This window comes from Ornithodoros turicata, chromosome 9 (genome assembly GCF_037126465.1).
Source record: "Ornithodoros turicata isolate Travis chromosome 9, ASM3712646v1, whole genome shotgun sequence".
NCBI lineage: Eukaryota > Metazoa > Arthropoda > Arachnida > Ixodida > Argasidae > Ornithodoros > Ornithodoros turicata.
This window is the reverse complement of record NC_088209.1, coordinates 11,395,705-11,412,766: the sequence shown is the minus strand read 5'-3', so window position 1 is coordinate 11,412,766 and position 17,062 is coordinate 11,395,705. Positions and strand designations below refer to the sequence as shown.

The window sequence follows — 17,062 nt, the reverse complement described above, 5'->3', positions numbered from 1 at the left end:
AAATAGAACTAGTCATTAGAATTATTCAGCTCATTCATCAGGAATATAATTATTCATTAGAATTATTCACAGCATTCATTAGAACTATAGCTCTAGAATTGCAAGTTTATCAGTTTATGTACCTCTACCCGAGAAACGTCATCATGACGCTTGTAGACAGATTGAACCCGAAACAAATTGGAAGGGGAGGGTTGGGTTTCACGAAGGTCGCGTCCCTTACAGGGACCGTCGTTAATCCCCTCAAAAGCATGGCTTTCGGGCGCGACCTTGTTCGCCCCTAGCGGTGTTCGCCCCAGCATTAAAATGGGTACTGCCCCTTTTTGGGACCTTCAATTGACGAAAAATATGCCACCGAAGCGGGTCATTTGTTGCAGTAATTAATTGGTTTCGGTTTAGATATTTTTGTCGCGGCTGGAACGTCGCAGTGAAGCACATAAGTAAGCTTTCCACTCCCTTATCCACCAATGAATTATGTCCTTACACACCAAGGAATTACGTCCTTTTGCGCTTCACCGCGACTATAGCCTCGACAAAATATGTAAAACGAAACCAATTAATTACAGCCACAAATGACCGCTTCTGTGGCAGATTTTTCTCAAAAACGTGTTTACTGAAGGTCCCAAAAGGGATAGTATCCATTTTAATGCCGACAGCGCCCTGCATTAGAAGTTACGTTTTTTTACGAAACTCATTTGAATTTTTATTTAAATACTGAGCCCCTAGCTCCCACTCATTCATATGGTGCGCAGCTTGTAGGTGGCATCGGGCAGATACTTCTAAGAAAAGAAAATCGATCCGTCGATTGGTGCACCCGTTCGCGAATTATTTAGCCCGGGGATTTAACTGAAACACCCGGTATAGAGACACCACGTGCACTTTGAGGCCTTGATGTTTCTGAAGATAGAAGAGCCGAAGAGCCCGGTAGCCATCCCTATAGAAAGGGCAACCAAAAAAGGTAGGGTTACCGGTAGAACGGAGCAGAACAAGGCCGTACAACTAGTAATATGTAAGGAATTACGTAAGTGTTTTACAATATGAAAAGCTATATTTAAAAGCTTTCTTGTGGCTTATTGATATTTTGCAATAGCAGTTTTAGTCTACCAAGTTGGCGGCGCTGTTGTATACCATATGACGTCATTTGTTTGTAAACATGGAGAGGTCTGTAGAGGAGGCTGATCTTATAGGCAGTGTATGCAGCAAGTATGCTGTCAAGACAAGACCATATAACAGGAGTATCATTTCCTTCAGGATTGACGCTAGGAGAACAGCATACAACCACTGAGACGATTCGCCCCCACACCGCAGATAAATCCTGTATCCGCCTCTGGTTCGAAGTTTGTCAACAGGAGAGTACGACGACATTGATCAGCGCCAAACAGTGTCTGCGCTTCAGCTCATCCAGCCTGTTTGGCGCACGCCTCCAGTTTCAACAAATCAGGGAGTGTTGTGCGTTGAAGGTCTGTTTTGAGAACGTTCGCACAAATGGCCAAACCTTCCTTCTGTCATCGAAAAGAGAACTTGAGCGCACAACACGGCGTGCGCCATATCACGGCACCGAATCCGAAACATACAGTTATACGCGCCATACATACATACACAAACATACAGTTATGGCTTCTGCTTGTGTAAGACAGCGGTTTCTACGCTTTTTTCTGACAATTAACACGACTCAAAAAATACCCTATATACAATTGATACCAGAGATATCGTATTAGAGCGAGAAGGACATCATTGTGGTGGCTGTTGCTTACGACTAGTCTCGTGCAGAGAGGCTCTGCGTTTAGAGTGTGGGCAAATACGTGTATAGGTTGCTGTTTGATTCCGAATACTTAAATACACGGCAGCCGACTTAACGTATTTATCGTGATCATGTACGCAAAGGAGATACAGTACGGTATCGGCTACGTCATCGCACGTCCCAAGTATGGGTTCGTTCGGCTGCCCAGGGGGCGCCTTCGCTCACTGCCATCCTCTGCTGCCATCAGTTCCAGATAAGTTATTTCCAGTATTTATTTCAGTTATTTCGCAGTTTCCTGCAGTTATTTCATCAGGGATGATACACTAAAGTAGGTCGAATACAAGGAATTCACGCGATGACGTGTGAAATCGCCAACATCGTCATTTACGTTTGTAGAATATATACTGGAAAACTTTTCCTCCGCCCGCTACCAGGGAAGGAAGCCGGCGCAAGTATCACCAGTGGCGTAGCCACGGGGGGCTAGGGGGGGGCTCGAGCCCCCTCTACCTGCCACGGACCGACCCACACAAATCGTGCAAATCCGAGAACATAATATATGGGGGGGGGGGGGACCAGTGTGACGATCGCGAAAGTTCTTGCAGGTCATGGCGTCTATCTAAGAAGCGCTCGTGAATGGTTTTCAAAGTATGAGCTTTTCAAAATACTTCCAACCTCGTGACACCACCTCATTGGTCATGGCAGTCTATACATGTAATCGTAATGTGAACGTCTAAATCAACTATTTTCGTTCCTTTTTTTTTAATCCTCAGCTTGCAGTGTGCACAAGTATCTGTGTGTTGTCGACACAGGATCAGCGGGGGGGGGGGGGGGGGCGAGTTTTCGTATCGGGCCCCCCCTACCTTGGAGGTCTGGCTACGCCACTGAGTGTCACCGTGCCAAACTCTACCCGAACGTCCCTATCTGTCTTACGTAAGCTAACTGCATATAAGGGAGGTGGGATGGCTGATCGCGCAATATTGCGACATAATCGGCCGGGAAGACTTTGGAGGGAAAATACCCAAACAGCAAACCGTGATTGCCACCCGGGTCACCTTCCCAGCGTCAGCGTGGTGGGTGGGGCATCTTATATCCAGTATATAACTCCACAACGTAGAGATATTATAGATCGATTTCATATTTATTGTTATTCGCAGGGTCACGTCATATACTGTTTGCGATTTAGGGTTAATCAGAAACGGTATTAAGGTGCTACTTACAGTGTAGTGTCTGTTAACTTCTGCAGTTGATGGGTACTTTATAAGTAGGGTTCCGCGTTTTCGTCTTTTATTTTTGGGCGGATTCGGCGTATGTTTTTCGATGTCTATTGATTTTTACGAAATCGGCGTTTTTTAATGTTCTTCCTGGTTTACACGACAGTTATCGGCGAATAGAAATCACGATGTAATTTCCGCTCGACGCTCATTCAACATGGCGTTGTTCTCTGCGGTGGCGTTTTACGGCTAACGAAGAAGTAAACGGACATTTTCCACAACAACCGTATTTCTGTATTGTTTTCTGATCTGCATCAACAAGTCGCCGGGCATGCGCGGCCATTTCTCTCTGTCATGTTCCAGAATGTCCCTCTCTATTCGATGTTTTTCGATTAAAAACCGAACGAGGAAAAATTTACCCGGCATATGTTTTCCGGTGTATTTCGATTAAAACCGAAAACGCGGACAGGGTTGCCTAAATTAAAGTACGGGGTATGTAATCAAAATGAACTGCATAGAAATATTGTTTATTTGAGCGCTATGTTATATAGAAATTGCTACTTGGTCTATACTACTTTGTGGATAAATCGTGAAATTTGAAAAGTAACTGCTGCCCTCATAACATTTTCAATGTGATCTATACCGGCTACCTGCAACATCTCACAAACGTGCCGTTTCCAGTGTCTTGCTCGAAATACGAGAACTCAAGCAAACTTCGTCATTTTTCTCGTCGCCGACCGATCTGACTAAAATAAGTGGAACGTGCTATATTATCCCTCGCGAGGAAGATTCACGTTTCTAAATGAATATACCTGATGCCATGAACATACACTATCGCTGAAAGATGAAGATGGAAGTCACTGAAAAGGTTAGCCAGCTGTAGGACTCGAACCCACATCTTCTGGACGTGTGCGTTAGCTTAGCTCAATTGGTAGAACCCTGGACCGGTAATCCAGAAGATGTAGGTTCGAGTCCTACAGCTGGCTAACCTATTCAGTGACTTCCATCTTTCATCATTAATTTCTGAGGCACTTGAGGCGTTGTACGTATTTGTCCTTCTATGTGTTCCAGCCTCAGACCATCACTTCTCTCATACACTATCGCGTTCGGAAGTTATGATTGGATATATCTGTGATTGATTGGCCAGTGTAAATACATGGAGCGACCACCTCGCGTGGCTGGGACTGGTTAGCGTCATGCCACGTCGAGACTGGAAGGTACCCGGATTGGAATCCCGCTGCCGTCTGTGCTGTCTGGGGCTTTTCCTGGGTTTTCCTCGGACGCTTTCAGACATATGTCGGCGCAGTTGCCTTAGAAGTCGGCCCAGGACGCACATTCCTCCAGGGCGCCAGCCGTGACATTACCCACCTCTGTCAGGCCAACAGCGGCGAACCCTTTCACCAGCATCACCACCCTGTAAGGATGTCGCGCTCGTCGTTGACACTATACTGTTTTGCGCCCCCTCACTCCCAAAACAGAGCTTCATTACATAAAACGCTCAGGGCCGAGCCCTGTACAGAATGATACCGTTTATGTAGTACAGCAGCATTGTAAATACTAGCATAGTATACAACATAGTACAGCAGTTAGTGGGCCATATACGGCGTATTATGACAATTGTGTCAGGAACAGGCGTACGTCTCTCATTTTCAGCAAATAGCGGAGGATGATTTCGATGGACCCTTTTCACATATCGTGGCGTATCCGTATCACGTGTTGTATCCTAGCGGCTCTCCAGCGAACCACGCTAGGAGCGACAAATCAAAACAAATCCACGTGGGTATAGCACAAAGGACCAAAACTTGTCCGCAGTGGGACCGACGAGCTCGCGCCGTTCGTGCGGTCTCCCCATTGTTTCCCACTTCTGTCGTCCGCCATCTAATGCAGACGGAGGGAACCCTCTCTGGCGCCTCAGGGTCACGCGCATGCGCATAAACCTTTGTGAAAAAGGTTCATAATGGTTGGCTCAGAGTGTGCTATGCCGTGAAGTTTTGCGCTTAGACGAGGTGACGCGCGTTCGAATCCTCGCAATGGCTCTGCTGTCTGGGGTTTTCCCTGGGTTTTCCTGCAGGCTTTCCGGACGAATGTGCGGAACTTTTGCCCGTGAAGCTTGCGCAGGACGCATACTAACCTTCCTGTTATCATCACCCCATCTGTTCACGTGTGCACGCCGCCCATAGCCTCGGCACTAACATGGAATTTAAAAGATGTAAGTGTCATCCCGGTCAAAAATTGCAGGGCGAGTGGCGGCTTGCGTCCGAGCCTGGAGAGACTACGAAGCTTGCAAGCTCACTTCTAAATTAAATTATCATATTAATGCTTCAGTAATTGCGACTCCCCCCCCCCCCCCACTCACACAGGGTTCACTTTGCAATTAGAATAAGAACTCAATAGTCGCACTGAGCGCAGATAATCGCGCCACAGTGACGCAATGGAGCAACCTATGCGCGGCGTACACTGTAAACTGAAAAACACCCTTATGGGTGTAAATGGCTTGTCCTATAACTGACACCTCTTTTTACACCATATGGTCTCAGACCATCCTTTTCAGAGGGTGTATTCTGTGTAAGACACCCTTTGAAAGGGTGCTTTTCCTTGAAAATGCCTTCATTTGCACCTTTTAAACACCCTTTTAGGAGGGTGTTTAACAACTTTACACCCTCCTAGAAGGGTGTTTAAAGGGTGCAAAAGAAAGCATTTTCAAGGAAAAGCACCCTTTCAAAGGGTGTCTTACACAGCATACACCCTCTGAAAAGGATGGTCTGAGACCATATGGTGTAAAAAGAGGTGTCAGTTATAGGACAAGCCATTTACACCCATAAGGGTGTTTTTCAGTTTACAGTGTAGCAGGGCGCGAACTCACTGGCGGGTTCGCTGCTCGGCGCTAGTATCACATCACGTGGTTTTGGGTTGAGGAATGGCTGGTGGAGCATAATGCCCCTGCCACACGTGCAATTCTCAACGGTCATTGACACCAATGGCCACTGAACAGCCGTGTGGCGCCAGCAGGCGTGTGATGTGCTATTTTTTTTTTTTTTTTCAAAGGACACAAGATGCAACGCTCTCTGACAGGTTGACACGTTAGACGCTTGGTGAATGTTCAGTGACCATTTCCTTGAATGGTCATTGAAGGCTGCTCGTGTACAAGGTGCATAACCAACACCACCTGGACAGAAGCCCAGCGCAGCTCCGCCTAACGTCATCATACTCGGATGGAAAATTCATTTCGAACGCCGTTTTCGGTGTGTAATCGTTTGTGGCCCGTTGATGATGTTGAGAAAGTGCGAGTTGAGGGAGCGTCCGTGATGAAGTGAAACGGTTTCCAGAATTTCAAATTATCTATCCGCGTATTGCGCTATGATAGTGTTTGTCTCTACGCAGGGGACAGTGTAAGGTTTGGAGACACTTCGTCACAAACCATGTGACGAAGTGTCTTTCAATTCATAAGGCAGCGTGAATCTACAGAAGAAACAAAGTGCGCTTACAATCTAAAAATAGAGCTTCACCAGACAGAGCACGCTCCGAGCCTACCATCACCCCGAGTGATATCGTTCTTTCTCCTGATTTGCTGAAAACGGGGTGCATACGTCATTTTTGTGGCACTATGCAGTTCGTAACTTCCACAGAAATGGCGTACGCCTCCCGTTTTCATCAAATCAAGGGAGCGAATCGTTGATAATTCTCACAGAGGTGGGCAACGTCACGACTGACGCCCTGTCATAACATCATATACGTTAACCAATAAAGAATGTCTGTAATTTAGTCATGTCTATATAATCAGCCTACCCCGTATCTTAGACGAATGTAATGATTATAACGTTGAAGGCGATCACAGCTCAATCTGTTGACGCCGCCGCGCGCTGCGTTCGCCGAACGCAGGTATACGGACTGTCCGTGGGTGGCAAAGTCAGCCCCTTTCTATAAGCCGGGAAAGAATACAAGAGCTTTTCGGCGAGTTATGTATGACAGAAACTGACCCAAATAAGAAAGGACCGTCGGAGTCAACGGACATCGTCTGCGGGAAAGCCCAGTGGCCCACGGTAATCTGCAATCTCTTCCAGGACAACAACCGGAGGGCTACAAATGTATCCGCACTGTAAGCTCTGGCGCTATTGTTGCTCTGTATACGTGTGCTTCTAGTATCCGCAATCACATCCGCGGCCGCGCTTCTTGAAATATGCGCATCCTCATCGAGGATCGTATTCCAAACATGGGATGAGCACAAGAACAGTAGACGATTCGGATGAGCTTGTCTGTGTCGACTGCTATTTTTTGTGCTCTTCCCCTCTTCTGATGTTGGACCCATGCCAACACGCAGGTCTCAGTACGTAGCGGGAGCATCGCAATCGTTGTCATAATATGTACTAACACGTACGTTTGTGTGGTCGTCTTATTGTCTTCACCCTAAACTCACGGACACCTTTGCCCCGTGTACACAAGGGCCTTTTGCACCGAGACTGTTTGAGGGTACTACTCAATAGTCTTTCACTCAATGCACACCGGGTGCTTGATTAAAAACTCGGTGAGTATTTCCCGTAAACAGTTTCGTGGAAGCGGGCACAGATCGATTGCATAATCCAACCCTAGTGCAGTAGCTAGAGTGAGAGTTCTGGGGTTCAAACCCCCGGAAACAGTGTTTTTGTAGTGCATTTGGGAGAAGGAAAACGAGAGCGAATTCCTCTCTCCCGTGGAACACATTCTAGAATATTCTTCTATTGATAATAATTTTTAATGACCAACGAAAAAGTTACGTGACAGAGGATGAAAAGATGAAAAGATTTACTTTTGAGGTTACAAAGTGTTTGGAAATAGTGTTCATTATTTAGAAACATTTGGTTCATACACAAGGGAGAAAAAAAAATAGCCGGAGCTCTTTTTTACAGTTGTCCCATAGCACCAGTTAATTGCACAGCAACATAACAGATGACACACCATTTTCTATTCACTACCGACTCTCAATTCCTGTTGCTCCTGGTGGACGTCAACAAAGAAACACCAAGCGGTATTAGAACAGGGTAGCATTGGAGTCCGATAGAAGTAAAGCGAATGCAAGAACCCAATCATTGTTTTGCGTAATGCGCAATGACCATTCCTTATTGCTTTGAGGCCTTAAGACGCTTGGCTATCGTTTATGAAACTCTTTAGTAATTCCTTGCGAAGAGTGACGCATACTTATATCCGCGCAGGGTTATATCCGCACTTTACCGCGCCCGTCTGAAGCGTTGAATTTCCATCCGCAAATCAAGATGATCAGATCAAGATCCACAATCGCGCGGATGAAAGCGCTCGCAGTTGTCTACTGACGTAAAGAAACCAATTATCATGATAATACCTACACGTGTGCGGCGTTTTGCAACAAGTGGGGTACGGACGTGGTACGTACCAAGCGTCATAGTTGAACATATAGCCATGCACGTAAGAGCGCTACCGTATTGACGACGTTGCTCGATATATTAAACGAACAATGCTGATCATATACAAGGGAAGCTATAAACACGTAAAAGTAATTTCCTTGCCCTTGAACTTTACTGTCAAAAGTTGTCCTTACCCGACCCAAGTAATAAGGAAGGCTGACGTTCCATACCCCATACCAAGCAAGCAAGCAAGCAAGCAAGCAAGCAAGCAAGCAAGCAAGCAAGCAAGCAAAATTTAACGGTTGTCATCGTTACACTGGAGAGTTCTCTTATTTCATTATCTGAGAAATAACCATAACCAATGAGGTCATAACCATTTGTTGAAGGATACTGCAAACAGACGTGCGCGATGAATTCGCGTCTCGCGTAATTCATCTATTAGACAGACTGAAACTCAATACTCTTACGTCACAATATTCGTCACTCGGGTGTCTCAATGCTAGCTCCCTCTGCTCTGCATAGGGTGAAGACAACCGCGTCGTCTGCTACGAATTTCCGCCATTTTTACGCTCCACGCACAGCTCGCGATGCGCTCACGAAAGTGTACCTATATGCTTAGTGACAAATTACATTTTGGAGTTGAGTAAATACATTACAATACATTAAATTTTGGAGTTGAGTATACATAGCAGAAGAGGTTTGAAAAAGTGGATGAAATCGGTACACAGTACTCATGCATGGTAAGCGTAAGCGTAAACATGGCTTTGCGGCATTCGCTTCCACAAAGGGTGACTCCACGCTTCATTCGTCACAATTGCGCTCATAATTGTTTAGAAAATGAAGACTGAAAATTGCGGGCAACACTGTGTCCAAGTTGCCACCAACTGTGCAATGCTGCCCAAGTACGGCGGGAAACCACATTTCGTGCGAACAGCACTGGGTCTAAAACGAACGGAAGAAGTTGGCTACGTGTCGGCTACGCATCAGGTGCAGCAAGTCATACTCGTGAACCTGGATCATTGTTGCTTGACGAATTGCTGATTATTTCCCATCTGACATTGCCCCGGATGAGCCGCTTCACCTCAATATTCCATGGCGGATTCAAAATAGTAAGGGCGCTCTGTCACATGTCCATCCTTTTACGCTGGGTTGAAAAGCAACGATCTGTTGAAGTACGCAGTCAACATGTAGACTGCCAGCTGTCAGCTGGTTTCCGGCGCTTTTCGGATAACCGAGGTATATATGTAAACTGGAAGTACGATTGCGAGAGCCTATATTTGTACGGTGATTAGTGATTAGGTAGTATCCCTAGATATATGCCAAGGAAAAACAAAGAAACATCATCACGCGGAGCTGTCGCAAGTCTGCACTACCCTGATTCTACGGACCGCGGGATACTAAATTCACATTCAAACAATGCTGATCGTTGTATGGACATTCAGCTGACGAACATTAGCTCACGAACTACGAGCGAAGCTGCAACAGTTTAATGTTTTTTTTTTCGTATTTCAAGTATTTTTCAAGTATTTTTCGTACGTGCAGGATTGATCTTAACCTTCTTTGTCGCAAGGGAAATCTACCAACTACGTAGTCCACATCCGCATCGTTATTGCAGCCGACGATGTAAGATTTGAGGGCACAAGATCCCGGATGAGTCAGGCCAAAATATGAATAAGGCTGCGAAGTATGGGCGTGTCGTTCGCCGTAAGGATCCTCTCTTCGGTCCTGTTGCGACATGTTTTGACACATCCCAAGATAATACTGGTAGAGAACGACAACAATTTGATGGCATGGTATGGATCACTTAAACACATCGTCCCTCGCTCGCGAGAAATCGGCATGTTTGTAAGTGCTCAGACGTCGCCATGCCAATACTGGACAGCTGTTGCGGCCTTATTGGGCCATCATCAGCATTCAGCAGTACGCAGGCAGGCAACGTTTGAGCGGATGGCGTCAGAAGGTCACGTAACACGTGATTCCTCCCGTCAGGGTGAGCTAACTCACCACTGAAAGCCCAGTGCAAAGCCAGTGGAGTATATTAAGGTAAAAAATAGCATGAGCTCTTTGGCTGCACGCATAGCATATGTTTGAGCACTTACAAACATATGCTTATGCAATGCAATATGCTTACACGCAATGAGCACTTACAAGCATATGCTATGCGTGCAGTCAAAGAGCTCAGGCTATTTTTTTTTACCTTGCTATACATGGACTGTGCGCTTAAGATTTCAGAGCACGCCAAAGAAACTTTCCGATTCAAGGGTTGATCTTGGAGGAATCAGGATGTCCTGAACACTCAGAATTTCTGAGTGGTTCAATAGATCTTAGACCGGACCTGCCCCTTCCGACGTCAGAAAAATCCGTGATCCATATCATCGTTGTCTTGCGACGTAAAGCCGCGAGTTACCACGTGCTGAACTTTTATCGAGAAGCTTCCTTCTGGATACACCGAATTTCAAAATGACGTTTCGAAACTACAAAAGGGATAGAACTACCAAAATCGACCAATCACTCTTTGCTACTTATAACAGTTGGCTCTCTGTTATATAACTTTCCTATACAAGCGACGACGACATTACATAATGACTTTTACGCACTGCGAATAATTGTTTTGAAACCAAAACAAATTCGAAGCGATTAGTCGTCTAACCGGATCTCATACACGTGCAACACACGTACCGTATTTTCCGGTGTATAACGCGCGTTATACAGTAAAAAAAAGTGTTCTGAAGAGGTCCTGCGCGTTATCTAACGGTGCGCGTTGTACACGGAATTTTTTTTTTCCTGCAGAGTTCCTTTTCAGGTCGGCGACGTACAAATTCTAGCCTTCTTTAGAGTCTGCGGTGGCTTTCTCTCATACCTCATAGGGTCAGTTGACAAAACCGGCGAAAGGGCACTGGAGTTTATAAACGGTTATAATAATGCCGCTTCAGGATGCTGTTCAGCAGTCAATAATCGTGAATTCATTTCAGAAGAACGGTGTGATTGAGAAGGGACGCGAAAGGGAAAGCAGAGAGGAGGCTGAAGTATACTGTGACAGCGACGCCGTTGCACCGGAGTTTAACGGATTAGTCTAAATGTGCTTCAAATATAGCGTATGCATATATAATACACCGCTTTGGTTTATTGTGTATACCGGTGGCAGTACAGAAGCTTTTAGCACCATTGCGGTGCGCGTTATACTCCGGAAAATACGGTATATGAATATAAACATGTGTATAGCATGTACACCCCATATATTCATGCGGATCAGAATGTATGAATTTCTGCTCAGTTTGTTTTTATGTCCTTTTTTTTTTTGCCGTTTTCGGCCAAGCGTATGCATTTTCCTAATTATTGCTTCCGAATTATGTGCTTGTACATTTACTGCTGTCAGCTACATGCCCGAGGCACTTTCTGTAGGGAAGCTTTCTGGATCTTCCTCACTGCACGGGCTGGGATGACCAGCATCTTTTTGTTTTCCCCAAGTCTGCGCTAAACCCGAATGTATTCGGTTTCGAGGAAACATCAACTTGATTCGAATTTCGAATATAACTCTGTATTCGATTCGTAAATCTACTCGAATGTACAATTATTCGTTTCGGCATTTACAAAAAATGGAATCTTCGCACGTGCCTAAAGCTTTAATATTGAGGTCCTTACACGATGCCCTTCAGCTTCCTCCTTTTGTTTACCAACAAACGCGTTTTGGAGTAGCCAGTTCTGACTGGGTCGGGACTAACCTCTCCATATTTTTCTTTCCTTTCCAATCCAATCCAATCCTTCTTCAGAAGTCTTCGTGGCACCGGAAGTTGTGTCGGGGACTTGTTTATGTTTACCCGATAATGTCGTGTATACCCAATACTATGTCGTCTACTTCCCCTGCGATTTTCCAGCCGTGCTTCTCCGACGAGATTCGCGACACTTTCGGTTCCAAGCTAGGAGCAAGGTGCAACAAGCGCTGTCGCAGAAAGAAGGGCGGAGGGTGCAGTACCGGGGCCTTTCCTAAGCAATACACCATATTGGCATAATGTTGGCCAGTATTACCGATATTCATTCAATATTGGGCAAATATATTGCAAGGACAATTGGGAAGCAAGCGAGCTGGTGATACTGATGCATGTTTAAAAAAGAATAAATAATGATTCTATAGGAACAGGAAGAAAGGCGATACAATGCGACACAAGGTTTTGTGTGTAGTGTGCTCATTTTCCGTGTCCATACAATCTCGCAGTTTTGAATATGGATCAAGATATTGTGTTTCTTAGGCTGTGGCGCAAAACCCACGCTATAGCCGAGATATACGCGAGGGTTTCATTGCACGCCGCATGACAGTAATCAATACTTTGATAGAAACCAATATGAACGGTTTGCCCTCAGTCGACCATATATCGTGACAAGCCAACTCCTACATGTCCACAAATCTAAAGACGTCTGTGGATTGGCTTAGACGAGCGCATGACGACTCCGAGTCACAACGTAGTGCACCAGCATGCTTTGTACGTTGCTTGTGCACCGATCACGTTGCGAGCGGTCTACCTTCTGCACATTCACATTAAATAGCGCACTCGAAATATTGCGCTCTACACTCTTAAAAATGAACTTCACCGCATAGCACGCTCCTAGCCAATCATAATCTCGAATGATATCGTTATCTGCCCTGATTTGTTGAAAATGGGGGCGTACGCCTTTTCTGTGCCAATTCTGAACAGCATAAGTGTCACAAAAAAGGCGTACGCCTCCAGTTTTCAACAAATCAGGACAGATAACGATATCATTCGAGATCGTGGATGGCTAGGAGCGTGCTATGCGGCGAAGTTCATTTTTAAGAGTGTAGTAAAACATGTGAGTCGGGTTCCCCGTTCGCATTCTAAAAGCAAAACTTCACCGCATAACACTCTGTGCGCTAACCATTGCCACGAATGATAGGGTTATATGTATCGCTTCTGATTCGAAGAGAGAGGTGGGCGTACGCCTTTTTGTGACAACTTGGATATATGAAAATTGCCACAAAAAGGCGTACGCCCCCGTCTCGCACGCCTTCCTCTACCTATCTGGATATATGATACACTCTTAAAAAGGAACTTCACCACATAGCACGCTCCTAGCCAACCATAATCTCAAATGATATCGTTATCTGCCTTGATTTGTTGAAAACCGGGGGCGTACAGCTTTTTTGTGACACTTATGCTGTTCATAATTGTCACAAAAAAGGCGTACGCCCCCCGTTTTTAACAAATCAGGGCAGATAACGATATCATTTGATGTGATGGTTGGCTAGGAGCGTGCTATGTGGTGAAGTTCATTTTTAAGAGTGTACTTGACGCAAAAAGTGCCGTTTATAGCGTGTGTCCGGGGCGTATAAGCTGCCTGACGCTCGATGTGCGGACTACATTCTCTGTCGGCGGAGATACACCTCTGTTAATGCGGCTGTTACGTTGTCTCAGAGTGTATAGTTTGTCAGGGTCGTCAGTTTACGAAAGCGTTAAGTTTTGCCCTCTTCTATGGGCGTTCCGTGTGGCACACACACACACACACAAATCCTATAGAAACGAGTCTGTAAAGCTGCCTTCCCCACAATAACTGCGTTGGCGCGGTGAAGTTCCATCGGGCGCAAATTTTCACGACGCGGTGACTCGCTTCCGTCATCCATTTACGCGGGCAAACGATCATGGAATGTAAAAATAGGTCCCCTACTTAAAAGGTAAGAGGGGACTAAAATATATTTAACAAATAAGACGTTCGTGATATGTGGAAAACACGAGCTTTAACTCGGAGACGGCAATATTTCTCGGTAGCTGAAAGGGCAAGGGAGATGCGAGACGGAACAAAAACTACACGTACGGGACGAGGCTCGGGACAATTAAACAGCCCCATGCTCGGATAAATTTTAGTAAGCTGATACGTAAGTGTAAAATAAATAAATAAGTAAAGTAAGTAAATAAACCGACGAACGAAAATTCGATTCCTTTGCCGGACAGGTAACGGATGTGATCTATAATAATTCTGTTGTACTTGTTTTGTAAATATTTTATCTTCTCACGTCACTTTCAGTGTTTTTTTTTGTTTTTTTTTTTGCAGCCGTCACATAGCACTCTCGTCAACCAGTAACCTCATGAGGTGGATGCCCCGATCCTTCTTGTCCACGACACATCAACGTCGTCGGATCGTGGCACACGGAAAAAAGAGAAAACGCCGTTCCAAAAGTCAGAAGAAGCCACGCTACCGGGCGCAGGCGAAGTTCCTCGCGCAGAGAGTATATATTCCAACAATGCTTACATACCTCGCCATAATAGGGCCAGTCATCCATAATATCCACCTGCGATGAGAACCACACTTTCCTATCCAAACCGCGCGGGTCTCCCAATATGCCATCGAACGCCAGCATCCGCAATATTGTACGTCAGCAACCACTTTACAGGTCTGACCGACACCACCATCTCACGGCACGCACCTTGGCACCAGGTGAGTACGGTTGCCAGCCCTCCATGGCGGAAGAGGATGAGGAGGTACTTCGGACTGTCCAGGCCCGCAGGTCATGACGTCGGCCTAGAATGCCGACACAGTCGTCGCCGGAATACCCGCGAATGAAAGGACTTGAGTCACGCGCCTCTGGAAGACCAGGGCGCCGCACGTGACTCCCTGCGATGACGTCACAAACCGGTCAGTTGGTGCACTCTCTCTCTCCCGCCTCGTCTCTGCTGCAGGGGTTTTTACGCTATACACCCCTGAGGAGCTGGCGTCAAGAAGACACGCGAGGCTAATAGCGGGTCGTTTCAGTGCCGCTTTGCAACGGTGAGCCGTCGACATGCGAGGTGTTGCAGGTGCGACTTTGATTGTGAAATTATTGCGCACTTTAAGGATTGTCCCGCGGTTCCTGTTGCGCCGCCTGTCTTTTTGGGAACTTTTTTCCGGATGTTGTGAGTCAGTAGTGGACAGGTACGGGAACGTTGAAGTTTCCGTCCCCGCGACCGGTGCTATTAATGCGGTTTTGCGCAATGTTCCTGTTTTGCGTCTGAATGAAATGGTTTTACGCTAGAGTGAGTAATTTGATTACGCTGGGTGTTGGGGGGTAATTCGACATAGCTCGGGAAAGAGAAGCCGGAGGGAAATTGAGTATACGGCTAACTTGGAATGGTGGGGGATCCCCCGTGTTGTTGTGTTCGAGCAGAAATGAACAGTTTGGCGAGGAAAAGAATTGGCGTCGCGGACTTTATTTCACGATTTCGTAAAGCGCGATATCTTGCCCGGATCTACATCGCGTGCAGCATACATTAAAAATGTTCCTTCCATACCTCTGATTTGCATTATTTTACCTTGGCTGAAATTAAACACCAGGTTCTAGACAGGACATTCCCCCCTCCCCAGATCCACCCCTCCCGTCTCGAAAGTCTGACAAAAAGAAAAGAAAGAGGGAAAGTCTTTGCCAATAAACTTTTTTTTCTTTCACGTTTACAGCAAAAACAATTTCCTGGACATCTTTCCAGATGACCTTCCTAGTAAATCATTTACAAATCAAATGTAAATTCTTACTGCGCTTGCGTGATCAAATGTTAAAGATCATATCACTCTTTTTAACACGATGGACCACCCTGGACCAGCAATCCAGGAGGTGTGGATTCGAATCCTACCAGCTGCTTAACCTTTTCAGCGACTTCCTTCTTTCACACTTTTTGTTTACCAGCGGAATAGGTCAAGAAGCGTCCGCTCGTTGTGCCAACGTCGTAACCAAGGTCGTGCTAAAGACCGGGAAGTGGTGGATTCAAATCCTACCACACGCTGCACAGTTTGAGGTTTCCCCCGGGTTTTCTGGGAGGCTTTCCAGACGAATATCGGCACAGTTCCCCCTGAAGTCGGTCCAGGATGCATACTAAACCCCCTGTCCCCCACTCCTTCCTGCTGTCCTCTCTCCATCTGTCCATGTCTATACGCCGCTCACACTCTCAGATAAAAGGGTGCGAAGAGGTGGTAACTTCCATAGTTACCACCTACACTCTTAAAACAGGACTTCACCGCATAGCACGCTCCTAGCCAACCATCATCTCGAATGATATCGTTATCTGCCCTGATTTGTTGAAAACGGGAGGTGTATGCCTTTTTTGTGACACTTATGCTGTTCATAATTGTCACAAAAAAGGCGTACGCCTGCCGTTTTCAACAAATCAGGGGAAAGAACGATATCGTTCGAGATGATGGTTGGCTAGGAGCGTGCTATGCGGTGAAGTTCACTTTTAACAGTGTAGTTCACCATAGCGTCTGATAAAGGATGTAACAGGGTAGCAAAAGCAATTACAATATACCCAAATTGCTACAGAAAGGCGTACGCCCCCCTCGCTCACCGAATCAGCAGCGCTAACCCTATCATTCGTGACAGAGAGCGAGAAAGAAGTTAGAACTTTGCAACCTTTTAGGCACAACATAGGCGATAACTATTACCTCCTAAAAGGTGTAACTGCTCCACCCTTTTTTTCTGAGAGTGCATAGCCACACACTCTTAGAAAAAAAGGGGGAGTAGTTACACCTTTTAGGAGAAAATAGTTGTCGCATATGTTGTGTCTAAAAGGTTGCAAAGTTCTACCTCCTACCTTACTCTCAAAACAGAACCTCAGCGAACCTAGCACGTTGCCCGCCAACCATTGCCACGAATGACAGGATTACCGCTTTTGATTCGGTGAAACGAGGGGGGCGTACACCTCTTTGGAGCAATTTGAATATATGATAATTGCTTTTACCACCCTTTTACACCCTTTATCAGACGCCATGTTGACCTAGGTGGTAAC

General features: G+C 45.9%; 1 protein-coding gene across 2 annotated transcripts in view; it reads right to left on the bottom strand.

The window, feature by feature from the left end:
* The window catches only part of LOC135368103 (nuclear factor NF-kappa-B p110 subunit-like), a 51,383-nt gene extending 36,514 nt beyond the window's left edge, over positions 1-14,869 (bottom strand). The window contains exon 1 of one of the 2 annotated variants that reach the window (XM_064601181.1): positions 14,737-14,869. In XM_064601181.1, the coding sequence (XP_064457251.1) occupies positions 14,737-14,772 (36 nt within the window). In that variant the 5' untranslated portion in view covers positions 14,773-14,869. Of the gene's footprint in view, positions 1-14,565; positions 14,700-14,736 lie in introns of those variants that run through there. The other variant, XM_064601179.1, reaches the window with a different exon arrangement.
* Positions 14,870-17,062: the final 2,193 nt, after the last annotated feature.